The sequence below is a fragment of the Orcinus orca genome, chromosome 9, assembly GCF_937001465.1.
Source record: "Orcinus orca chromosome 9, mOrcOrc1.1, whole genome shotgun sequence".
Lineage (NCBI taxonomy): Eukaryota > Metazoa > Chordata > Mammalia > Artiodactyla > Delphinidae > Orcinus > Orcinus orca.
The window spans coordinates 98,720,798-98,748,336 of record NC_064567.1 but is presented as its reverse complement, the minus strand read 5'-3'; the positions used below and the strand labels follow the sequence as shown (position 1 = coordinate 98,748,336).

Genomic DNA, 27,539 nt, shown 5'->3' with positions numbered 1-27,539 from the left:
TGAAAATACCTTTTCTTTCTTCTACTGCTGTGCATTTTCCAAATTCTAGTTAATATATTAAACGCCTGCAAGGACTCCCAATTACTTACAGGACAAAAAAGTTATCCCAGCACTGCCCCTAAGGCCCACCCACTACCATCCCCAGCTCCAGCTGCGCTTAAACCCCAGTCATCCCCTCCCCGCCCCAAGCCCGACCACGTCTCTCCCGGGCCACGAATCCCCTTGTCCCTTTTCTGCACCTGCAGAGACCCTACTCATCCCTTAGGGCCCAGCTCAAACGTCGACTCCTCTGCTCAGCCCTCCAGATCCCCCGACAAGGGCATACCCTCCTTCCTCTGGGGCCAGCCGCCGTCACTCTGCTCAGGATGCCCGCGCACATGGCCCAAGGCGTGGCGAGTCCGCAGCTGGTTCCAAGTGCCAGGTGGAGACGCTCCGCTCGCCCCGCCCCGCCCCACGCTAGCCCCACGCGACCTCGCCCCACCACCACCCGCGCAGAGCGCGGTTCCCTTTTAAGGCCGCGCGGGCGCTGGTTCTGCTTCCCTCACTGGCAGGTGTCACCATACCCTGTTCCTTCTCAGCCGCCGTTCACTTGGCGGCCGCGCCACCCCCGCCCGCGAATCGACGCTTCGGACTAGCAAGGAGCCCGAGGGCGGGAGGACTCCTTACCTTTTGGGTCCGCCTCAGCGCCATCCTGCCCCCGCTGCTGGGGACAGGGGCTACCGGGCCTGCTTGGCCACTGGCCGGCTTGGCCGCCGCGCTGTGCTGCAAGCTGGGAACGGCCGCCTGCGCGTGCGCGCCGCGGGGCACTATGGGGCGGTGTTCTGCCTGTGGCGCGTCTCGGCGCGTGTCGGCGCGTCCTGGCGCCGGCGAGCGAAGCAGGCTCTGGCGACCCGGAGCGGCCGCGCCGCCGGTTGCCTCTCCCCTGGTCTCTGCCGCCCCGCGACCCTACCTCCCGGGTCAGTGAGGGTCTAGGGAGGCTGGCGGAGAGAGGGGCGGTCGTTGCTTTAACAGCGACCCGCCGAGCACCCAGGAGGTACCGCAGCCATGCCCTCTGACCCACGCCCCCGCCGTGTTCCATCCCAGGCTGTCACATACTCCTGAAAGTAGTGGTTCTGCTTTGAACTTAATTCTGTAAGTATTCATCCCCTTTCATGTGTTATTTGTCAAATATGTTACAGCTCTTTACATAGAAATACACGTAGTAGAGCTTTCTATGCAGTGGGCCTGGAGATGGGCATTTTCAGTAATGCTTTAGTTGATTTTGATGCACTGGCAAGGGTGAGAACCATGGCCTTAAACTGTACATATCCAAACTTAACTGTCTTCTTCCCCCTTTTCCCAAGACCTGACAGGCATCTAGGTCAGAGTTTTTGGGCTAGGAGCTATTAGTGTGTCAAAGTCAGTTTAATGGGTTGCAACCAATATATATATATTTTTAATGAAATAAAATAGAATGCAAAATCTCAGTGCATTTCGCATAATAAAGGTGAGAATTGTGAAAGTTCTGTTGTGTGTGTTTGTGTGTGTGTGTGTGTTTGTGTGTGTGTGTAGATGATAATATTTATCTTCCAAATTTGGGCGCTTTTGACAATGAAAGGGGGTGCAACTCTAGGACCAAAGGTGTAATCTGAGGCTGTCTCTGACCAACCAGGATGTATGGTCATCTGCATGTGAGTACGCCGAATATAAAATGTATCCCAGACATTTCCATGGTCCCCGGCCATGTCTTTGTCCAGAAGTCTTCAAGGATGCCCCGTGGCCTGCATGGATTGCATCCCATGCCATGGAAGCCCCTTCAAAATCCAGTGTCATCCAGTGTGGCTTACTATCAGGGGTTTACATCACTGCTCCGTTGACATTCCTTTACTCCTGGTTGCCCTCTAGAAAACTTCCTCTCTCTTTTTCCCCTAAAGCACAGCCATCATTCACCTTGTAAAGCCAGTTCAAGTCATTGCCCGCTGCATGGCCCTGGTTGGGCACCGCCTCTCCTTGGTGTAGCATGGCAACACAAATTCCTGTTAGTCCATGAGTCATCCATCCCCACATTGTTTACATGGCTCGCCCCTCATAGAACAAATGATCCTCAATTTTTATGAGTGTTTATAAGCTTGTGTGAGACTATAAACTTCAGTGACAGTGATGGTTATCCCTGTATGGTGAGTTTACTAATGATGTTAATTTCTAAAATTTCCAGAGAATTTGCATCACTTGTATAATCTAGAAAAAAGAAAAGAAACAGAATTGTGTTGAATAGCAAATGAAAAATTCCATTTCTCCTTCCTTTTGGTAGTCTAGAACATAGTCTTCTAAACTTTTTACATAGATTTTTATAGTTTTTTTATGTTGAAGTAATTTTAGATGTACTGAAGTCTTGCAAATATAATAAAAGATATGAAAGTTGACAAATTGGACTTCATAAAAATGTAAAACTTTTGTGCTTCAAACAGCACCATCAAGAAAGCAAAAAGAATGAGAAAATACTTGCAAATCATATATTTGATAAGGATCCAGTATCCAGAATATATAAACTCCTACAAGTCCATAAAAAAGATAAACTCATTAAAAAACTAGGCAAAGGATTTGAGTAGAAATTTCTTCAAAGAAGATATAGAAATGGCCAATAAGCACATAAAACAAAAAAAGCTCAACATCCTTAGTCATTACAAAAATGCAAATCAAGGCCACCATTAGATACTACTTCATACTCTCTTAGCTATGATCAAAAGGACAGATAGTAACAAGTGTTGGTGAGGATGTGGAGAAGTTGAAACCCTCACACTTCACTGGTGGGAATATAAAATAGTGCAGCTACTTTGGAAAATAGTTTGGCAGTTCCTTAAAAAGGTAAACATAGAATTATATGACCTGGCAATTCCATTCTTAAGTATATACCCAAGAGAAATTAAAACATGTCCACACAGAAACTTGTATGCAGATATTTACAGCAACATTTTTTATGCTAGCCAAAAGGTCAAAATAACCCAGATGCTGAGTGGATAAGCCAGATGTCATACAGCCACACAGTGGAATAATTTTGGCAATAAAAAGGAATGAGGTAGTGATAATATGCTGTATCATGAATATATTCAATTTCTGGGGTTGCCATATCAAAGTACCAGAAACTGGGAGGCTTAACAGAAATTTATTGTCTCATAGTTTTGGAGGCTGGAAGTCTGAAATCAAGGTATTGGCAGGGTTGGTTTCTTCTGAGGAGTGTGAAGGAAAATCTTTTCCATGCCTATCTAGCTTCTTGTAGCCTCAGGCATTCTGTGGCTTGCAGATGGTGTTCTTCCTGTGTCTTGATCTCATCTTCCCTCTAAGTGTACCTATCGCTGTGTCCAAATTTCCCCTCTTTATGAGGACTCAATCATTGGATTAGGGCCCACCACAGCTAATGACCTCATCTTTACTTGACATCTGCAGAGATCCAAATTTCAAATAAAGGCACATTCACAGGTACTGGGATTAGAACTTGAACATCTTTTGGGGGTACACAATTCAACACATAACAATGGATGAACCTCGAAAACATTATGCTGAAAGAAAGAAGCCGGTTACAAAAAGCTTCCATTTCCAAATGATTCCATTTATGTGAAAGGTCCAGAATAGGCAACTCTAGAGACAAAGTGTATTAGTAGTTGCCTAGGGCTGAGGGAGAGCAGGATTGCTAGTGGGTAAATTATACGTCTGTAAAGTTGTTTGAAATATAACAATACTCAGAGTTCTTGTATACCCTTCATCCAGCTTTTAATGTTAGTATATTACATAACTGTAATATAATTATTTAATTGAGAAAATTAACATCTATACAATACTCTTTACTAGACTCCATTTAAATTTCATTAGTTATCCAAACATGGATACCAAGGGGGAAAGGGGGGTGGGATGAATTGGGAGATTGGGGTCAATATACACTATTGATACTATGTATAAAATAGATAAATAATGAGAACCTATTGTATAGCACAGGGTACTCTACTCAGTGCTCTGTGGTGACCTAAATGGGAAGGAAATCCGAAAAAGAGGGGATACATGTATACATATAGCTGATTCACTTTACTATACAGTAGAAACTAACAACATTGTAAAGCAACTATACTCCAATAAAAATTTTTAAAAATAAACAAAATAGTTCAATAAAAGATGGTTCTTAAAAAAAATTATCCAAGCAATGTCTTTTTTTCTGGTTCAGGATCCAATTTAGGATCCCACTTTGTGTTGGTTTATCCTGTCGCCTTAGCCTCCTGGAATCTTAGACAATTTTTAGTCTTTCTTTGTCTTTGATGATCTTTGATGATCTTGACACGTGAAGAGTATGGGAAAATTATTTTGTAAGATGTCCCTCAATTTGGGTTTTCTGATTGATGAGAAATCAATCAGTTTGGGTTTTCTGATTGATGCATTTTTGGCAAAACGATTACAGATGTGATGTGCCCTTCTTGGTGCATCATATTAGAGGTACGTGAAATTGGTAAGTCATTAATGGTTAAGTCTGATCATTCTGTTAAGTTGTTATTTATCAGATTTCTGAACACTAAGGGCAAGAGAAGATTGATATCAGCTCAAGCATTTGCACTTGAGCTTTTGTTCTGTTCAGGCTCTCAATAGATTGGATGATACCCACCCACTTTGGAGAGGACCATCAGCTTTACTCAGTCCACCAATTCAAATGCCATTTCTGTTAAGTTGTTATTTATCAGATTTCTTTAACTGTAAAGTTAAAAACTTTTCTTTTTAAATTAATAAGTAGCTTGTGGGGAGAAACTTTAAGACTTTGCATTTACCTTATTTTTTAAATCAGAGTTTCATCCAGTAATTTTAGATTTCATTCTTGCTCACAGCAGTTATTACTGTGGTATTTACCAAATGGTGATTTTCTATTTCCTGTTTTCTTTCTACCTTTGTTAAATGGAATTCTACTCTAAGGAAGAGCTGTCCTTTCCCCTCCATTTATTTACAGACAGTCCCTGACTTACAGTGGTTTGACTTATAATTTTTTGATTTTACGACAGTGTGAAAGCAATAGAAGTTGAGTAGAAACTGTACATCGAATTTTGAATTTTGATCTTTTCCTGAGCTAGTGATATGTAGTATGATACTGTCTTGTGATGCTGGGCAGTGGCAGTGAACCAGTCAGTCACACAGTCAGGGAGGTAAACAACCAGTACACTTAGAACCATTCCGTACCCTTACAACCATTCTAGATTTTTACTTTCAGCATAGTATTCAATAAAATACATGAGATATTCAGTAGTTTATTATAATGTAGGTTTTGTGTTAGATGACTTTGTCCAACTTTAGGCTAACGTAAGTGTTCTGAGCACATTTAAGATAGGCTTGGCTAAGCTATGATGTTCCATAAGTTAGCTGTATTAAATGCATTTTCAACTTATGGGTTTATCAGGACATAACCCCACCATATTTTGAAGATCTGTATTTATTTATTCAATTATTTTGTTTATAACAGTATGGACTCATGGATGTTTATTCTATCAGTTTTAATCCATTAGTGTCATTTATTATGCTGCTCAAATTGTCCCAAATTTGGCCACTGAAAGCTTGTAGGGAGCCTCTAAGATGGCCTCTGACAATATCTACCTCTTAGTATTCAGGCCCTTTCTTAATCTCTCCTTGAGTGTAGGCTGGATATAGTGACATTTCTAATGAATCGAAAAGGTGATGGGATGTCACTGCTGAGATTAGGGTTAAGTAAAAGACTGGCTTCTCTCTTGAGCAGACACTCTTGCTTTCTCATTCTCTTGTTCCCTTGCTCCTTCACTTCCTCACTGTGATGGAAACCAGCTGCCATATTGTGAGCTGCCCTGTGGAGAGGCCCCTGTGCCAAGGAACTGAGAGAGGCCTCCTAGCAATAGCTAGTGAAAAACAGGCCCTCAGCCCAACACCCCACAAGAAACTGAATCCTGCCAACACCATAGTAATGAGCTTGGAAATTCATCCTTCCTTATTTAAGCCTTGGGATGATCCTGGCTGACAGCTTGACTGCAACCCCATGAAAAACCTTGAGCCAAGGGAATCTGTATTAGTTTGCTAGGACTACCATATGTACCACAGGCTGGGTGCCTTAAACAGCAGAAATTTATTTTCTCACAGATCTGGAGGTCAGAAGTCCAAGATCAAGGTTCTGGCTGACTTGGTTTCCCGTGAGGGCTTTCTTCCTGGTGTGTAGATGGCCTCCTTCTCACTATATATTTACATGGTCTTTCCTTGGTGCATGTACATAGGGATTGGGGCTGCATGGGGAGAACACTAGTTCTCTGGTGTGCCTTGTAAGGACACTAGCCCTATTGGATCAAAGCCCAACGTTATGACCTCATTTAACCTTATTACTTCCTTAGAGGCCCCATCTGCAAATACAGCCACACTCAGGGGTAGGGCTTCAAAATATGAATTTGGGGGGGAAATAAACAAGGACCAGGAAAGAGGCAACTTAGCAAGACAGAAAACTTACAGACAATAACTGCTTTACTGCAGCCAGACACCATGGAACAAAATGGGCCCTCATCCCCCTCAGCAAAGGTTAAGTGGGGAACCTAGACTTCCACGATTGTCTTGCTGGGATGATTTCAGAAAAGACCAAGAGAAGCTGGGATTGTCATGGCCACCCAATAATAATGAGACCTTTCCTCCTTCATAGTGTTCATGAAAGTCATGAACATGTAGGGAGCAGTTACAAGGCACTCTCCCCTCTTCCCCCCACCGCCCATGCCTCGTAGTAGGGTTCTCCTGAGAAACTAGAGGGAGGTGGGAAGAAGAGATGAACCAGGAACACTAAGGGCAAGAGAAGATTGATATCAGCTCAAGCATTTGCGCTTGAGCTTTTGTTCTGTTCAGGCTCTCAATAGATTGGATGATACCCACCCACTTTGGAGAGGACCATCAGCTTTACTCAGTCCACCAATTCAAATGCCAACCTCTTCTGGAAACACTCTCACAGCATATCCAGAAATAATCTTTACAATCAAGGCATTCTATAGCCCAGTCAAACTGACATACAAAATTAATCATCATACCCTCCCAGCCAGGGTGATGGAATTTCACCCCCACTTGGCAGAATTGAGGTGGGGTCTTCCCTTCTGTGCTGATGTGATGTGAGAGGAGCCTGTAAAGCAGAAGATTTAAATAGGATCTGAGTCTCAATGCAGTAATCAAAATGTCCAGGGTACAACTGAAAATCACTCATTATACCAAGAACCAAGACTATCTTAACTTGAGAAAGACAAGATAATCATCAGACACCAAACCAGAAATGACACAGAGATGGGCATTTTCTGACAAAGGTTTTAAAGCAGGCATGATAAAAATACTTTAATTAAAAAATTCTGAAAATGCTTGAAACAAAAAACTAGAAAGTCTCAGCAAAGAAATACAAAATATAAAGAGGAACTAAGTGGAAATTTTAAAACTGAATATTACAATAAAGGAAATAGTAAACTCACTAGAAGGATTCAGCAGCAGAGTGGAAATGATAGGGAAAGGATTGGTGAAAGTAAAGATAAAACAATAGAAATTAACCAACAGAGAAAAATAGATTGGAAAAAAAAAAGTGAATAGAGGCTCAGGGACCTATGGTAGTATAACAAATGATCTAATATTTATCTCATCTGCATCCCAGAGGGAGAGGAGAAAGAGGGTGGGGTTGAAAACATATTTGAATAAATAATGACTGAAAAAAAATTTTGGCAAAAGACATAAAACTACAGATTCAAGAAGCTGAGCTAACCCCAAATAGGATGCACCCCCAAAAATATCATGCCAAGGTACATCATAGCCAAAATTCTGAAAACTAAAGACGAAAAATCTTGAAAGCAGAAAGAAAAAAAGAATACTTTACCTATAAGTAAAAAACAATTTGAATTACAGCAAGTTTCTTATCAGAAACTAAAGAGGCCAGAAGGAAGGGGCATCACATTTCCAAGTGCTGAAAACAACTATAACTAAGAATTCTATATGCAGTGAAAATATTCTTCAGGAATAAAGTGTATAGATATCAAGACATTCTCAGATGAAGGAAAACTAGAAGGGTTTGTCACCAGTAGATCCACCCTATATTTTTTAAAAAGGGCTGAAGGAGGTTCTTGAACTGGAAAGGAAATGATAAAAGAAGAATTCTTGAAACATCAGGAAAGGAGATAGAACAATAGAAAGAGTAAAAATATTACTTAATACAATGGAATTTTTTTTCTTCTTAAGTTTTCTAAATTACATTTGGTGATTGAAGCAAAAATTGTAACATTGTCTATGGATCTCAAAGCATGTAGGGGAAATATTTAGGACAATTGTATTATAAATGACAGAGGGCAAAGGAACTGAAGGGATTGAAAGGTTTTTACACTTCACTCAAACTGGTGAAATCTTGACACCAGAGGACTATGAAAAGTTATGTGTGCATAATATAATACAACTAAATGTCTATACAAAGAGATACATTCAAAAGCACTATTGATAAAGCAAAATGGAATTCTAAAAGAAAAAAAGGTACAAGTAACCCAAAGGAAGGCAGAAGAAGAAAACAGAGGAAAGAAACAAAATGAAACAAAAAACCCCACTGAAGTCCTAGCATATCAATAATTACATTACATGTAAATGTCTGAATATACCAACTAAAAGAGAAGAACAGAGTAGATAAAAAACAAGACCCTACTATATGCTCCCCACAAGAAACTCAGTTCAAAATTAATGGTATAGGTAGTAAAGTAAAAAGATGGCAAAAGATATGCAATGCAAACATTAATCAGAAAAAAGCTGTAGTGGCTACATTAATGTCAGATAAAGTAGACTCTAGAGCAAAGAAAATTACTAGGGTCAGAGAGGGGCATTTCATAATACTAAAAGGGTCAGGCTATCAAGAAGACATGGCAATCCTAAATTTGTATGTACCAAACAACAGAGCTGCAAAATACTTAAAGCAAAAACGGACAGAACTGAGAGGAGAAATTGACAAACCCGTGATTATAGTTGGAGACTTCAATGCCCCTCTTTCAATAATTGACTGAACTATGTGGAAAATCAGCAAGGTTATATAATAACTCAACAGTACCATAAATTAACAGGATGCAGCATGCACACGCACACACCACTTCACCCAACAACAGCAGAATACACATTCTTTTCAAGTTCCCGTGGGTAGTTTACCAAGATAGACCACTTACCATGATAGAGCCATGAAACAAACTTCAACATGTTTAAAATAAGTGAAATCATACTGTGTGTGTTCTCACCACAAATGAACCAAGCTAAAAATCGGTAACAGAAAGATAACAGGAAAATCTCTAGTTGGAAACAAGTTGCTAAATAATCTTTGAGTCAAAGAGGAACTCTCAAGGGAAATAAAAACAACACGTTGAACTAAATGAAAATGAAATTAAAACACACCAAGACAAGTGGGCTATAACTAAAGTAGTGCTAGAGAAAAATTTATAGCACCAAATTCTTACATTAGAAAAAAGGGAAAGTCTCAAGAAAATCATGTAAGCTCTCACTTTAGGATCCTATCCGGTGCAGAAGTAGGGAAATAATGAAATTGAAAGTAGAAAAACAATAGAGAAAGTAAGCAAAAGATGGTTCTTTGAAAAGATCAATAATATTGCCAAATGATGCAAATTAGCAATATCAGAAATGAAGTTGGATACCACTACAAATCTTGTAGCTCTCAAAGAAGTAATAAGGAAATATAAATAATTTTACATACATAAATTTGACAACTAAAGTGAAATGGACTAATTCCTCAAAAATCATCCAATATGGAATATAAATTTTTTATAGTTCTATAAATATTAAAGAAATTGAGTTTTTAATTTAAAACCTCCCAAGAAGGGACTTCCCTGGCGGTCCAGTGGTTAAGACTCCATGCTTCCAATGCAAGGGGCGTGTATTCAATCCCTGGTCAGGGAACTAAGACCCCACATGCCATGCAGTGTGGCCAAATAAATAAATAAATAAAACATAAAAACTCCAAAGAAAGAATCAGATGTTTTCAGCAGAGAGTTCTACCAAACATTAAAAGAAGAACCAATTTTACACATTATCTACCAGAAAGCAGAAAAGGAGAAATTCCCCAACTCGTTTTGTGAGGCCAGTGTTATCCTGATATCAAAACCATACAAAGACCATTCAAGAAAGGAAAACTGCAGATTAATATCTCTCATGAATACAGATGCAAAAATTCCTCAATGAAACATTAATAAGTAGAATTCAGCAATATATAAAAAGAGCTTTGGGATTCTGGGAAGACAGAGTAGGAAGTGCCGGGAACCTTGTCTTCTTTCCTGGACAGTTATACTGGCAGAATCTGCTTGATATAGCTATGTTGGAACTCTGAAGTCTATTCAGACTTGCAACTTCAAGGAGAAGGGAAATTGCAGTTAATTTTGGTCAATTTCAGCCATTGCTACCCATCCCCCAACCTCAGCTCTGAGACAGTCAGTTGTGCATTTGTACCAGGAGCAGCTGACATGCAGCTTGCTGACCCAAGGTGGGCAATAAGGACCCTGTCCTCCAAATATCAGGGACCTGTTTTCTGATTGTTGATTGCTGCTTCTGATAATGGAAGTACAGACATAGAACTGGGCAGTCATTGCTGCACCACCCCTCCCATTGTTGCAAGCCCCAAGCCCTATAGCTGAAACAACTTCTAGGAGATTTAAAGAGCTGGCACTTTTCTCTCCATCTTTATTTATCTTTTCTCCTTATTTGGGGAGCCAGACATTTAAGGACTAGGACATTCAAAAGCAACCCATGTACAGATCACCATACATGTCTAAGGAAAAACACAGACTCAGACCTGATAAGACCTTAAGTTTATACCTCAGGCTTATCCCTGGAAGAGAGAGCATAAAACAATAAAAATACCAATAAAGCAAACAAAAATGAAACTCTTGAGAAATGGAACAATCTGATTTCCAGACTTACTACATTGTTAGATTCAAATATTAAATTTTCAGGGAAAAAAATTATAAGATGTGCAAAGAAACAGGAAAAAAATTTTTTCCATGCAAAGAAAAAAAAATCAACAGAAACTGGTGAGAAAGGCCATATGGCAGACCCAATAGACAAAGAATTAAAAAAAACCTGTCTTAAAGACGCTCAAAAAACTAAAGGAATACATAGAGAAAGTCAAGATAATGATGTATGAACAAAATGGAACTATGAATAAAGAGAAAGTATAAGAGCACACTAAAAAGAGATTCTGGAGCTGAAAAGTACAATAACTTGAATAAAAAACTCACTAGATCCCAGTCAAAAGCAGATGTGAGTAGGAGAAGAAAGAATCAGTGAACAAGAAGATAAAACAATTGAAATTGTCAAGTCTGCAGAACAGAAAGAATAAAGATTGAAGGAAAGTGAACAAAGCCCAAGGAACCTGTGGAACATCTTCAAGAGTACCAACATGCATTGTGGGAGTCCCAGAAGAAGAGAGAGACAGACAGGAGCAAAGGGATTATTTGAAGAAATAATGCCTTAAAACTTCCCAAATTTGAAGAAAGACATGAACATAAACACCCAAGAACCTTAATGAACGCCTAATAAGATGAATTCAAAGAAGGTCACACTGAGACATAGAAACTGTTGAAAGCAAAAGAAAATCTTGAAAGCAGCAAGAGAGAAGTGATTCATCACATAGAAGTGACCTTCAGTAAGATCATCAGCAGATTTCTCACTTGAAACTTTGGAGGCCAGAGGTCAGTGGGCTGGTATATTCAAAGTGCCAAAAGAAAACCACCAAAAAGTGTCAATCAAGAATCCTAAATCTGCCCCAAACTGTCCTTAGAAGGGAGGGAGAAATTAAACCAAAAGCTAGCACAAGGAATAAATAATAAAGATTAGAACAGAGATGATGAATGAAATATAAATTAGAAAAATGGCAGGGAAAATGAATGAAAACAAAACTTTTTTTTGTTTGTTTGTTTGTTTTTAAAAAGGAGGCTTCTGGGAAGATGGTGGAGCCAGAAACACCAGGAATCTGTCTACCCAACTAGGCAAAAATTGCACCAGCAGAATCATCTGATGTAACTGTTTTGGACCTCTGGAGTCTGTTGAACACAGGTAACTTTTAGGGGAACCCTTGAATGGTAAATTTCTGTCAATAATCAGCACTTGGCACAGTAGCAGCTACCAATTCCCAACACACAATCTGTGTGACTGTGTTCCTGGAGCAACTTGCACCCAGCTTGTGAGAGTCAGGGTGGGCAACAAGTACCTTTTCTTTCAAATATCAGGGATCTGTTATATGATTGTTGATTGCTGCTTCTGATCACAGAGGTGCAGACAAATAGAGCTAGAGGGGAGCCATTGTTGTTGCACCTCCTCCCATTATTGCAAGCCCCTACCCCATCTGGCTCAAGTGTCTTTCAAGATATTTAAAGGCCAGCACTCTTCATCCCCCCTTCATTTTTTGCTTTTCCTCTTTTGGGAGACAGACATTAAAGGCTAGACTATTAAAAAACAGCTGCATATATGGGTAAAATTAGAAAGTGATTACACATGCCTAAGAAGAGTCTCAGAAAAGACATAAGCCCTTAACTTTACACCTTAGGCTGATTCTCAGGACAGAGACAGCCTATGGCAATCAAAAACAACAACAACAGCAAACCCTGGGGAAGGGGGAAGAATCTGATTTCCAGAGCTACCACATTATTAGATTCAAATGTCCAGTATTCAACAAAAACATTACAAGGCATACAAAAAAACAGGAAAGTGTGGCCCATTCAAAGGAAAAAAATATATCAACAAAATATGTCCCTGAAAAGAGTTTATGGAAGGAGAGGAGGCAAGATGGTAGAGTAGAAGGATGTGAGCTCACCCCTTCTTATGGAAACACCGGAATCACAACTAACTGCTGAAAAACCACTGACCAAAAAAAAAAAAAATGCTGGAACCTACCAAAAAAGATAGGATACCCTAAATCCTAAATCCAAAGGCAAAGAAGAAGCCACAAAGAGATGGTAAGACAGGTGCAATCACCATAAAATCAAATCCCATACACACTGGGTGGAATTTGTTCTCCTACAGGAGTGAAAGTTCAGAGCGTCATGTCGGGCTCCTCAGCTTGGGGGCCTGGGAATGGGAGGAAGAGCCCCCAGAGAGTCTGGCATTGAAAGCCACTGGGGTTTGACCACAGCACTGGGGGAAAGAGAAACTCCACTCTTGGAGGGTGTACACAGGGTCTCATGTGCACCAGGACCCAGGGAAAAAAGCGGTGACCTCATAAGTGACTGGGCCAGACTTAGCTGCTATTGTTGGAGGGTACCCTGCAGAGGTAGGAGGCAACTGTGACTCACTGTGGGGAAAGGGACACTGGTGGTGGTGGCTGTGGCGAGTGCTCATTGGCGTGGGCCCTCTAGGAGGGTGCCATGTTCTCACCAAGACCTGGCACCACCCAACAGCCTGAAGGCTCCAGTGCTGGGACACCTCAGGCCAAACAACCAACAGGACTGAAACATAGCCCCATGCATCAGCAGACAGGCTGCTTAAAGTCTTCCTTAATAAACAGCCACCCAATAATGCACACACACTCAGACACAACCCTGCCCACCAGAGGGACCAGGCCCAGCTCCACCCACCAGTGGGCAGGTACCAGTCCCTCCCACCAGACAGCCTCAGGTGGCAGACAGCAGAGGCAAGAGAACTACAACCCTACAGCCTGTGGAACAGGAACTGCAATCACAGATAGTTAGAAAAAATGAGATGGCAGAGGAATATGTCCCAGATAAAGGAACAAGATAAAACCCCAGAAAAACAACTAAGCGAAGTGGAGATAGGCAACTTACCTGAAAAAAATTCAGAGTAATGGTAGTAAAGATGATCCAAGATCTCAGAAAAAGAGTGAAGGCACAGATTGAGAAGACATAAGAAATGTTTAACAAAGACCTAGAAGAACTAAAGAACAAACAAACAGAGATGAACAATACAATAACTGACATGAAAAATACACTAGAAGGAATCAGTAGCAGAATAACTGAGGCAAAAGAACGGATAAGTGACATGGAAGGCAGCATGGTGGAAATCACTGCTGCAGAACAGAATAAAGAGAAAAGAATGAAAAGAAATGAGAACAGTCTGAGAGACCTCTGGGAAAACATGAAATGCACCAACATTTGCATTATAGGGGTCCCAGAAGGAGAAGAGAGGGAGAAAGGGTCTGAGAAAATATTTGAACAGATAATAGCTGAAAACTTCCCTAACACGGGAAAGGAAACAGTCACCCAAGTCCAGGAAGTGCAGAGAGTCCCAGGCAGGATAAACCCAAGGAGGAACACACTGAGACAGATAGTAATCAAACTGACAAAAATTAAAGACAAAGAAAAAATATCAAAAGCAACAAGGGAAAAGCAACAAACGATATACAAAGGAACTCCCATAAGGTTGTCAGGTGATTTCTCAGCAGAAACTCTGCAGGCCGGAAAGGAGTGGCACAATATACTTAAAGTGATGAAAGGGAAGAACCTACAACCAAGAATACTCTACCCAGCAGGGCTGTCATTCAGATTCAACATAGAAATCAAAAGCTTTACAGACAAGTAAAAGCTAAGAGAATTCAGCACCACCATCCAGCTTTGCAACAAGTGCTAAAGGAACTTCTCTAGGTGGAAAAGAAAAGGCCACAACTAGAAACAAGAAAATTATGAATGAAAAGCTCACTGGTAAAGGCAAACATACAGTAAAGGTAGGAAATCATCTGCACACAAATATATCAAAATCAGCAATTGTGAGAAGAGGAGAGCACAAATGCAGGATATCAGAAATGCATTTGAAATTATAGACAATCTATATTGTCTTTATTGAATTAAAACAATCTATATTGTTGTTTATATACAGACGTCTACATCAAAACCTCATGGGAACAGCAAACTGAAAATCTACAATAGATACACACAAAAAAGCAAAAGCAATCCAAACAAAACACTAAAGTAAGTCATTGAATCACAAGAGAAGAGAATGAAAGAGGAAGGGAAGAAAAAACACAAAAACAAATCCAAAACAATTAACAAAATGGCAATAAGAACATACATATGATAATTACCTTAAATGTAAATGGATTAAATGCTCCAACCAAAAGACATAGACTGGCTGAATGGATACAAAACAATACCTGTATATATGCTGTTTACAAGAGACCCACTTTAGATCCAGGGAAACATACAGACTGAAAGTAAGGGGATGGAAAAATGTATTCCATGCCAATGGAAGTCAAAAGAAAGCTGGAGTAGCAATACTCATATTAGACAAAATAGGCTTTAAAATAAAGACTGTTACAAGAGACAAAGAGGACACTACATAATGATCAAGAGATCAATCCAAGAAGAAGATATAACAATTGTAGATATATATGCATCCAACATAGGAGCACCTCAATTTATAAGGCAATTACTAACAACCATAAAAGGAGAAATCAGCAGTAACACAAAAACAGTGGAGGACTCTAACACCCTATTTTCATCAATGGACAGATGATCCAGACAGAAAATCAATAAGGAAATGCAGGCCTTAAATGACACATTTGACCAGAGGGACTAAATTGATATTTATAGAGCGTTCCATCCAAAACAGCAGAATACACGTTCTTCTCAAGTGCACATGGAGTATTCTCCAGGATTGAGCACATGCTGGGCCACAAAGCGAGCCTCGGTAAATTTTACTGATTATTGACCCAGGGATTTTTGCAGAAAGTAATGCCTTTAGCTGGTGATTTTTATTTTGGCTGGCCAAAAATTAATTCTTTTATTTCACTAACACTTTGTGGGTTATTGCCTTCAATAGAGACACTTGACATACCTGTAAAATCTTCTAATTTTCATGAAATGTTGTTTTCACTTCACTATTCTGTAGAAGCAAAGGTGCATTCTCTGGCACCCTGAGTTTCATTTTCACTTTTTGTATCAGAATCAGTCACTATTTTTTAAAATCTTTTTATTGGCCTAATATTCACATCATCTGAATCAGAACTGTATTCTGAAAAACTATCATCTTCTGAGACACTAGTACATGTGTCAATCAGACAATCAGAGAAAGTATGTGCATAAAATGGACTGAAAAATTCTTCACTCAAAATTTTGCAATGCGTCATTTTGGAAGATTTTATGTATATAATATATACAAGGTTGGAACAAAAACTTAATGGAGCAAAATGTGAATGATAATGACAATTGTAAGTTGTATAAAGAACTTTGATCAATTTATGCTCTAACAAATTGCACAGTGATGTTAATTGTAGCACTCTCTAAGAACATATTGATACATCTCTGGTCAATAACATCCGGGTAACAAAAGATGTATTAATACGTCTCTGGTCAATAATGTGTTAATAAAATTGAAGTCATAACAATCATCTTTAATGGCCATAATGCTGTAAGATTAGAAATCAACTACAAGAAAGAAAAAAAGTGTACAGAACACAAACACGTTGGACGTTAAACAATAAGCTTCTAAACAACCAATGGATCACTGAAGAAATCAAAGAGGAAATCATAAAATACCTAGAGACAAATGAAAATGAAATCACAACAATCCAAAACCTATGGGACACAGCAAAAGCAGTTCTAAGAGGGAAGTTTATAGCAATAGAGACTTACCTCGGGAAACAAGGAAAATCTCAAATAAACAACCTAACCTTACACCTATAGCAACTAGAGAAAGAAGAACAAAACCCAAAGTCAGTAGAAAGAAACAAATCATAAAGATCAAAGCAGAAATAGATGAAATAGAGATGAAGAAACTAATAGAAAAGATGAATGAAAGTAAAAAGTGGTTCTTTGAAAAGATAAATAAAATTGACAAACCTTTAGGGCTTCCCTGGTGGCGCAGTGGTTGAGAGTCCGCCTGCCGATGCAGGGGACACGAGTTCATGCCCTGGTTCGGGAAGATCCTACATGCCACGGAGCGGCTGGGCCTGTGAGCCATGGCCACTGAGCCTGCGCGTCCAGAGCCTGTGCTCCACAACAGGAGAGGCCACAACAGTGAGAGGCCCACATACCGAAAAAAAAGAAAAAAAAATTGATAAACCTTTAGCCAGACTCATCAAGAAGAAGAGGGAGGGGGCTCAAATCAAAAAAATTAAAAATGAAAACGGGGACGTTACAATGGACACCACAGACATACAAAGGATCATAAGAGACTAGTACAAGCAACTATATGCCAATAAAATTGACAACCTAAAAGACATGGACAGATTTTTAGAAAGGTACAACCTCCCCAAACTGAACCAGGAAGAAACAAAATATGAACAGACCAATCACAAGTACTGTAATTGAAACTGTGATTTTAAAACTCCCAACAAACAAAAGTCCAGGATCAGATGGCTTCACAGGCAAATTCTATCAAACATTTAGAGAAGAGCTAACACCTATCCTTCTCAAACTCTTCCTAAAAATTGCAGAGGGAGAAACACTCCCCAACTCATTCTACGAGGCCACCATCACCTTGATACCAAAACCAGACCAAGATATCACACAAAAAAATTACAGGCCAATATCACTGATGATCATGGACACAAAAATCCTCAGCAAAATACTAGCAAATGGAATCCAACAACACATTAAAAGGATCATGCATCATGATCAAGTGGGATGTATCCAAGGGATGCAAGGATTCTTCAATATATGCAAATCAATCCATGTGATACACCATCTTAATAAACTGAAGAATAAAAACCATATAATCATCTCAATAGATGCAGAAAAAGCTTTTGAGAAAATTAAACATCAATTTGTGATAAAAACTCTCCAGAAAGTGGGCATAGAGGGAACCTCCCTCAACATAATGAAGGCAATATATGACAAACCCACAGCAAACATTATTCTTAATGGTGAAAACCTGAAAGAATTTCCTCTAATATCAGGAACAAGACAAGGGTGCCCACTCTCACCACTATTATTCAACATAGTTTTGGAAGTCCTAGCCATGACAATCAGAGAAGAAAAAGAAATAAAAGGAATCCAATTGGGGAAAGAAGGACAACTCACTGTCTGCAGATGACATGGTTCTATACATAGAAAATCCTAAAGATGCCACTAGAAAACTACTAGACCTAATCAATGAATTTAGCAAAGTTGCAGGATACAAAATTAATACACAGATATCTCTTGCATTCCTATACAATAACAGTGGAAGATTAGAAAGAGAAATTAAGGAAACAATCCCATTTACCATTGCTACAAAAAGAATAAAATACCTAGGAATAAACCTACCTAAGAAGGCAAAAGACCTGCATGCAGAAAACTATAAGACACTGATGAAAGAAATTAAAGATGACACAAACAGATGGAGAGATATACCATGTTCTTGGATTGGAAGAATCAACATTGTTAAAATGACTATACTACCCAAAGCAATCTACAGATTCAATGCAATCCCTATCAAACTACCACTGGCATTTTTTCACAGCACTAGAACAAAAAATTGCACAATTTGTATGGAAACACAAAAGACGGACTCCCTTTTTGTAACTCATAAAGGTAAAATAATATTTGCTTTGTGCCAAGTTTTCTCAAAAGGAAAAGGACTATATACCATGACCAAATTGGATTTATCCCCGGAATTTAAGGATGGTTCAACATAGGAAAACCAATCATTGTAATACATTACATTAACAGTAGAAAGGGAAAAAAAACCACATGATTATCTCAATTGTTGCATAAAAGCATTTTACACAATTTAACAGCTTTTTATGATTAAAAAAACACACAACAAACTATGAATAGAAGGAATACCTCAACATAATAAAAGCTGTATATGAAAACCCCTCAGTGAACATCTTTCACTCAAAGGTGAAAGTCTGAAAGCTTTTCCTCTAAGATCAGGAACAAGACAAAAAGGTCCACTTTCACCATATCTATTTAACAGAGTCTTGGGAATTCTAACCAGAGCAGTTAGGCAAGAAAAGGAAATGAAAGGCATCCAAATTGGAAAGGAAGAAGTAAAATGATCTCTGTACACAAATGATATGATCTTATAGGTAGAAAACTCTAAAGATTCCACACACATACACAGATTGTTAGAACTTATAAACAATTTCAGTAGAGTCACAGGATACAAAATCAACACAAAAAGTCAGTTGCACTTCTACACACTAACAGTGAACCAAAAGGAAATTAAGAAAACGATTCCATTTACATTAGCATCAAAAAGAATAAAATACTTAGTAATACTTAGGAAGCAAGGAGGTGAAGGACATGTACAATGAAAACTAAAAAACATTGCTAAAAGAAATTAAAGAATGCATGAGCAAATGAAAAGACATTCCATGTTCACATTGGAAATCTTAATATTGTTAAGATTATCAGTATTACCAAAGAAATCTACCATTTCAATGAAGTCGTTATCAAAATCCCAGTGACAGTTTTTGCACAAATGGAAAAACCCATTCTAAAATACATATAGAATCTCAAGGGACACTGAATATCCAAAACTATCTTGAAAAAGAACAAAGCTAGAGGACTTGCCATCCTGATTTCACAACTTAGTATTAAGCCATAGTAGTCAAAACAGCGTAATACTGGCAAAAGGCCTACATATATAGACTACCCGAAAAGAATAGAGAGCCCGGAAGTAACCCTCGCATAGTCAAATGATTTTCCACAAGGGGCCAAAGAGTATTCAATGGGGAAAGGACAGGCTTTTCATGAAATGGTGCTGAGAAAACTGGACATCCACATGCAAACATGATGTTAGACCCTCACACCATATACAAAAATAAGCTCATGTATGAGCTCGGGCTGCTGTAACAAAATACTACAGACTGGGTAGCTAAACAATGTAAATTTAATTTTCTCACACTTCTGGAGCCTGGGAAGTCCAAGATTAAGGTGCCAATAGAGTTGGTGTCTGGTGAAGGCCTTCCTCCTGCATTGCAGATGACTGCCTTTTGCTGTGTGCTCATCTGGCCTTTCCTCAGTACATATGGAGAGAGGGTGGAGGGGGCACTCTGATTTCTTTTCCTCTTCTTATAAAGTCATTAATCCTGTAGGATTAGGAACCCACCCTTATGACCTCATTTAACCTTAATTACCTCTTAAAGATCCATCTCCAGATACGCTCACATTGGGGGTTAGGGCTTAAATATGAATTTGGGGGGAACACAATTCAATCTATAGCAATTCAAAATGGATCCATGACCTAAATATAAGACCGAAAACTATACAACTCTTAGAATATAGGGCAGAAGCTTCATGTCATTGGATCTGGCCTTGATTTATTGGATATGACACCAAAAAATCGCAGACAACAACAACAAAAAAATAAAAATAGACCAATTGGATTTCATGAAAATTTAAAAAATTTGTGCATCAAAAGACATCAACAAAGTAAAAAGGAAACTCACAAAATGGGAGAAAATATTTGAAAATCAAATATTCATGAGAGATTAATATGAATATATATAGAACTCCTGAAACTAAACAAGAGAACAAACAACCTGATTAAAAAGTGGGCAAAGGACTTGAATAGGCTTTTCTCTAAGGAAGATACACAGATGGCTGATAAGCACATGAAAAGATGTTCAACATCACTAGTTATTCAGCAAATGCAAATTGAAACTGTAGTGAGATACCACCTCACACCCATTAGAATGACTGCTATCGAAAAAACGGTAAATAACAAGTGTCAGTGAGGATGAGGAAAAATTGGAATTGTGCACTGGTGGTGAGAATGTAAAATGGTACAACCACTGGGGAAAAGAGAATGGTGGTTCCTCAAAGAATTAAACATAGACTTACCATTTAATCCAGCAATTCCACTTTCCTCAAAATAATTGAAAGAGGGTCTGGAAGAAATATTTGTATGCGCATGTTTATAGCAACGTTACTCACAATACTCAAGAGGTCGAAACCAGCTAAGTGTCCAGTGATGTATGAATGGATAAGCAAAATGTGGTATATGCATTCAAGGCAATAGTATTCAACCTTAAAAAGGAAGAAAATTCTGACATATACTACAAAATGGATGCAACTTGAGGACATTATGCTAAGTGAAATAAGCCAATCACAAAAAGACAAATAATGTATGGTTCTACTTATATGAAGTACTTAGAACAGACAAAATCATAGCGACAGAAAGTAGAAGGGTGGTTGCCAGTAGCTGGGGGTGGTGGTGGTGGTGGAATGGGGAGTTATTGTTTAATTAGTACAGAATTTCAGTCTTGCAAGATGAAAAGAGTTCTGGAGATGGGTCATGGTGATGGTAGCACAACAATATGAATATACTTAACACCACTGAACTGTACACTTAAAAATAGTTAATATGGTAAATTTTATGTTATGTGTATTTCATCACAGTAAAAAAACAAAAAAAAGACAATTGAAACCATGATCACAGCAAACTTAATCTTTCATCTTGACAGTTTTGACAGCCTTGTAAGTAATGGGCTCAAAAATCAAATTCAAGACCTGTACTAGAGTCTAAATACATTTGTATCCCAAAGTGCTATGGCCCTAGATTAAGTGGCAACATGAAGTAACTCTTCTAAATTTCAGCCTAGGTTTGTACTGCTGGGTGGTCTGCAGAGGGGGACCTCAAACCTTGAATTTGGTGGAGATAATTCTAAACTGATAATACTTCCAGGTGCTTAACAGAAGCAAAAGCAGATCCTCTGTGGAGGACAGTGTTGTCATCTAAGGCCTCAAGTTAGTTAATTTTTTATGCATGATAACTGGTACCATGGTGAGAAGTAGCAAAACCAAAAGATAATCAAAACAGATTTTAAGCACTGGAATTATAAAAAATGAATTATCAGGAGCAGAGGTCCAGAAGGAAGTAGAAATCTCTCTATTGCTTAAGGCCTTGCCCTTTTGGAAGAAATATTATTTTTCAAAATTATAAGATCCTTGTTCACCAGTGTTTTTATTCCTCCTCCTTAAAAATATGCAGAGTTTATAAAAATCGATAAGGAAAAGGCCCAATGGAAAAAGCAGGTGAAGGGTATGAATAACAATTTACATTGGAGGAAATCCAATGACTAAAGACAGTTTGAAAAGATTCCCAGCCTCACTGGTGATCACGGAAAATGAAATTGAAAACAGCCAAGGGATATTCTTTTTCATTTAGCCAATAACCATAATACTTCAGAGCAGGGCCTCAGATGTTCCTGATGGGAGTATGGATTGCTCCATTCTTTGGGAAGAAAAGCCTGGAAATAGATATTAAGATGAAAAATACATATGTTCTTTGAAATTTCATTTTGGGGGATATATCTTGTGGAAATAAAGCATACACAAACACACAAACAAACACAGATATTTTCCACAGGCAGGTTTCTAGGGGCATAAATATATACACAATTAATTAACAACTGAACGCTACTTGAATGCCAATCAATAGAATGTTTGACTAAACTATAGTACATCTTTACTATGGATTATTTATTATGCAGTTATTAAAAAGATGAATTATATTTGTTATGGTAACCTGTGATCAGCGATCTTTGATATTACTATTTTAATTGTTTTGCATTGCCACAAACCACTCCCATATAAGATGGTGAACTTAATCAATAAATGTTGTGTGTGTTCTGACTGCTCGACTTATCAGCTGTTCCGTCATCTCTGTCCCTCTCCTCAGGCCTCTCTATTCCCTGAGGCAAAACAATACTGAAATTGGCCAATTAATAACCTGCAATGGCCTCTAAGTGTTCAAGTGAAAGAAAGAGTTGCATGTCTCTCACTTTAAGCCAAAAGCTAGAAATGATTACGCCTAGTGAGGAAGGCATGTCAAAATCCAAGATAGGCTGAAAGCAAACGGTTGCACCAAACAGTTAGCCAAGTTGTGAATGCATAGAGTACTTTCTTTTTTCTTCTTTTTAAAAATAATTGTTTAATATGCAACTAATATGTGATTACTATAGAAAAATTAGAAAATAAGTAAAACAAATCATCTAATTCTTTTGCATGAAAATAATGTTAACCTTTTTAATATCTTTCCAGATTTTTTCTCTATAAACCTATGTACTTTTTAAAGCAGCTTATTGAGAGACATTTCTCACACCATGCAAGTAATCCATTAATGTGTACAATTCAGTGGTTTTTTAGTATATTCACAAGATTATGAAAATCACCACAACCAATTTTAGAACATTTTCATGACTCCAAAAAAGAAACCCCAATTAGCGAGTACCCCCCATTTGCTCATAACCACCACCCTCAGTCCTGGACAGCCACTAATCTACTTTCTCTCTCTATTTACCTGTTCTGGCCATTTCATATAAATGGAATTATACAATATATGGTCTTTTGTGACTGGATTAATTCATTTAGCATGTTTTCAAGCTTCATCCATGTCGTAGCATGTGTCATACTTTTTTTAAATTGCCAAATAATATTCCATTTTGTGGATATGCCACAACTATATACTTTTAATAAAAACTATCATACAAAATGACTACTAGTAGATGTAAGATTTCTTTTAGAGGTGATGAAAATGTTCTATAATTGGTTGATGTCATGGTTATTCAATTCTAAATGTACTGAAAACCATTGAATTGTATACTTTAAATATGTGAACTGCATGATATATGAATTATATCTCAATAAATCTGTTATTAAAAAGTATACCATATTTGCTCTTTAGAAACCACTCTTCAATGATGTTATTAACATTCTCCCACATAACTAAGTAGGTTTCAAAATATAGTTTTTAATGGCCATATAATAATTTTTATTTTACTTAACAAATCCCCTAGTTTTATTTTTTTAATTAATCAATTAATTATTTTTCATGTTTTATCAATTTATTAGGAATAATTCCAAATGGGTTATGGAGAAAACTTATTCATTGAGTTTGATGAATTTTCCAAAAACTCTTAATGAAGACATGTTCACCAATAAACAATAAAACATGCAGCAGAACTATCATATACTGAGCAAAGAGTCTGGCTGATACCCAAAGCAACATGCAACATAAAAAAGATACAATATAAAGGAAGACAATCTGCTGAGTATTAAAAATCATCTCAATATGAACTCTTTGCAACTAGCACAGAATTAATTAGCTATCAAATCCAAACCACACCAAGGTAAGCTTGGCTGATGGAAGCCAGGAGTCAATAATAGGGGGGAAATATAAATTCCTCAGTGCAAAAGATCTGGACAGTGTTTTGGAGCATTTCCCTGGCTGGTACAAGCAGTATTAAAAAATCTTTTTGGCAAGGGAGAAAAATAAATACAAATGGATTGCTACATTTTTTAAATCAGCAGACTGTCCCAGGAATGATAAAGGTATCAATAAAATAGCAAGGGGACAACTTTAAAACATTATTTACTGTGGGCTCAGAAAAACATTCAAAATGGATTGATTTAAAGGTGTCACCTTAGCTATGTCCAAGCGTTTAGGCTTAAGGGAAGTAAAATTAAAAGAGGACACCTTTTTTTCCCCCAAGTTAAGGAGAATCTCTTTAAAACCAAGCATATTGCTAAATGGCAACATTATACTTGGTAAACAATAGCTGGCAACAAAATATGTTTAAATGCTGTAATATTCTGCCCAAACCAGTCCCAGATACTGTTTAATAACCAAGATGCAAACTAATTTTGTTGTAACAAGCCTAGACCAGTTCTATCAAATGTGTCCTTGGTTAGATATCTAGTTTCATTTAACGTTTTGAAAGCTCATTTGACAGTCAGTCAAGTCCCTCATGCAGACCGGTTCCTTGTGTAGCACAAGTGCCTTGAACATACCATGTTCTCTTACGAAGAGACTGAAGACCTAATTTATCCGTCATTTCCCTAATGGCCGTAGCATTTGGCAAATCCTGTTTGTTTGCAAAAAGCAGCAATGCTGCATCTCGCAGCTCATCTTCCTGAAGCATTTTATGCAGCTCTTCTGCTCCTTTCTGAATTCTTTCACAATCATTGCCATCTACCACAAAAATAAGACCCTGGGTATTTTGGAAGTAATGCCTCCAGAGATGCCTAATTTTATCTTGACCATCAACATCCCATACTGTGAAACAAACGTTCTTATATTCTACTGTTTCCACATTAAAACCAGTGGTAGGAATGGTGGTGACTATCTCTCCTAACTTCAGTTTATACAGAATGGTCGTCCTGCCAGCAGCATCCAATCCAACCATCAAAATACACATCTGCTTCCTGCCGAAGAGATGCGAGAAGAGGGAGAAGAAGGTGAGGCCCATGGTGGTAGTGGCACTTGCAATGGGCAGGAGCAGAAGGGGTTTAGGGCGTCTCTGGGCCTTCTTTCATGCTCCTGGCAAACTCAGGGAGGAAAGAGGAGATGAGGTTGGCAGGGACAGCTCGCTAACCGCTGTGTAGGCTGGAGCTGCCCTCTGGGACAGGAATTAGCGGGTGATGACCTGCTCGACGACTGGCGGGGCAGCTCTGGCTCTGGTGCTAAATCTTTAGCTGTGCCATGTCACATGGCAGCCGCGGCGACTCTGGCAGCGGCCCGGCCCCTCCAACGTGGAAAGAATCGCGTCACCGCCACCACCTCCCCCTCCCCAAGTTTTAAAAAGTTAGGTTGTTTCCAGTGATTTTGCAATTATACAAAATACCTTGATGAACCTCTTGGTACATAAATCTGTTTGCCCGTATCTGATCATTTCATGAAAAAAGCTTTTGAACTCTTTTTCTGGCACTACAGTTATGTTTCTGTTGCTAAAAATTCTTTCAGCTTTATTGCCATACATGGTAGTTTTCTCTCTGAACTCTAAATTTCTGTTTGAGCCTTATAATGATTTTATTAAAGATTCCTTTTATCCTTAAAAAATATTTAATAGGTTTAGTATCGGAAGTGAACAAGTAAAGCTTCCTAGGCTAAGACTCAGTTTCTTTACAGTTTTTTCTTGTAGTTGATTTCTAATATTATAGCGTTGTGGTCGGAAAAAGATGATTGATATGACTTCAATTTTCTTAAATTTACCGAAGCTCACTTTGTGGCCCAACTTGTGATCAATCCTGGAGAATGTTGCACGTGCACTTGAGAAGAATGTGTATTCTGCTGTTTTTGGATGGAATGCTCTATAAATACCAATTTAATCCGTCTGGTCTAATGTGTCATTTAAGGCTTGTGTTTCCTTATTGATTTTCTGCCTGGATCATCTGTCCATTGATGAAAATAGGGTGTTAGAGCCCTCCACTATTATATATATTGTTACCGTTGATTTCTCCTTTTATGATTGTTAGTATTTGCCTTATAAATTGAGGTGCTCCTATGTTGGGTGCATATATATTTCCAATTGTTATATCTTCCTGGATTGATTTCTTGATCATTATGTAGTGTCCTTTTCGTCTCTTGTAACAGTCTTTATTTTAAAGTCTATTTTGTCTGATATGAGAATTGCTACTCCAGGTTTATTTTGTTCTTGTTTTTGTTTTTTGCGGTACGTGGGCCTCTCACTGTTGTGGCCTCTCCCTTGGCGGAGCACAGGCTCCGGACGCGCAGGCTCAGTGGCCATGGCTGACAGGCCCAGCTGCTCCGTGGCATGTGGGATCTTCCCGGACCGGGGCATGAACCCATGTCCCCTGCATTGGCAGGCGGACTCTCAACCACTGCACCACCAGGGAAGCCCTACTCCAGGTTTATTTTGATTTCCATTGGCATGGAATACATTTTTCCACCCCCTCACTTTCAGTCTGTATGTGTCCCTTGATCTAAAGTAGGTCTCTTATAAACAGCATATGTACGGGTCTTGTTTTTGTATCCATTCAGCCAGTCTATGTCTTTTGGTTGGAGCATTTAATCCATTTACGTTTAAGGTAATTATCAATATGTATGTTCTTATTGTCATTTTGTTAATTGTTTTGGATTTGTTTTTGTGTTTTTTCTTCCCTTCCTCTTTCATTCTCTTCTCTTGTGATTCGATGACTTACTTTAGTGTTGTGTTTGGATTGCTTTTGCTTTTTTGTGTGTATCTATTGTAGATTTTCAGTTTGCCGTTCCCATGAGGTTTTGATATAGATGTCTGTATATAAACAACAATATAGATTGTTTTAAGTTGCTAGTCTTTTCATTTCAGATTCATTTCCAATATCCTGCATTTGTGCTCTCCTCGTCTCACAATTGCTGATTTTGATATCATATTTGTGTGCAGATGATTTCCTATCTTTACTGTATGTTTGCCTTTCCCAGTGAGCTTTTCATTCATAATTTTCTTGTTTCTAGTTGTGGCCTTTTCTTTTCCACCTAGAGAAGTTCCTTTAGCACTTGTTGCAAAGCTGGATGGTGGTGCTGAATTCTCTTAGCTTTTACTTGTCTGTAAAGCTTTTGATTTCTATGTTGAATCTGAATGACAGCCCTGCTGGGTAGAGTATTCTTGGTTGTAGGTTCTTCCCTTTCATCACTTTAAGTATATTGTGCCACTCCTTTCCGGCCTGCAGAGTTTCTGCTGAGAAGTCACCTGACAACCTTATGGGAGTTCCTTTGTATATTGTTTGTTGCTTTACCCTTGTTGCTTTTAATACTTTTTCTTTGTCTTTAATTTTTGTCAGTTTGATTACTATCTGTCTCAGTGTGTTCCTCCTTGGGTTTATCCTGCCTGGGACTCTCTGCACTTCCTGGACTTGGGTGACTGTTTCCTT

General features: G+C 38.6%; 2 protein-coding genes across 4 annotated transcripts in view; one reads left to right on the top strand and one right to left on the bottom strand.

Moving 5' to 3' along the window:
• Window positions 1–520: 520 nt before the first annotated feature.
• Window positions 521–27,539, top strand: part of URGCP (upregulator of cell proliferation) — a 93,015-nt gene continuing 65,996 nt past the window's right edge. Inside the window, exons 1-2 of one of the 3 annotated variants that reach the window (XM_033411282.2) lie at window positions 521–1,131; window positions 11,940–12,063. The gene's annotated coding sequence lies outside the window, so the exon portion shown is untranslated. Of the gene's footprint in view, window positions 1,132–11,939; window positions 12,064–25,033; window positions 25,128–27,539 lie in introns of those variants that run through there. The other 2 variants (XM_033411283.2, XM_033411281.2) reach the window with 2 other exon arrangements.
• On the bottom strand, window positions 23,746–25,138 carry LOC101273821 (ADP-ribosylation factor 4-like). Its single transcript, XM_012537853.3, has one exon. The coding sequence runs from the start codon at window positions 25,136–25,138 to the stop codon at window positions 24,623–24,625; it is 516 nt and encodes a 171-aa protein (XP_012393307.1). The 3' UTR covers window positions 23,746–24,622.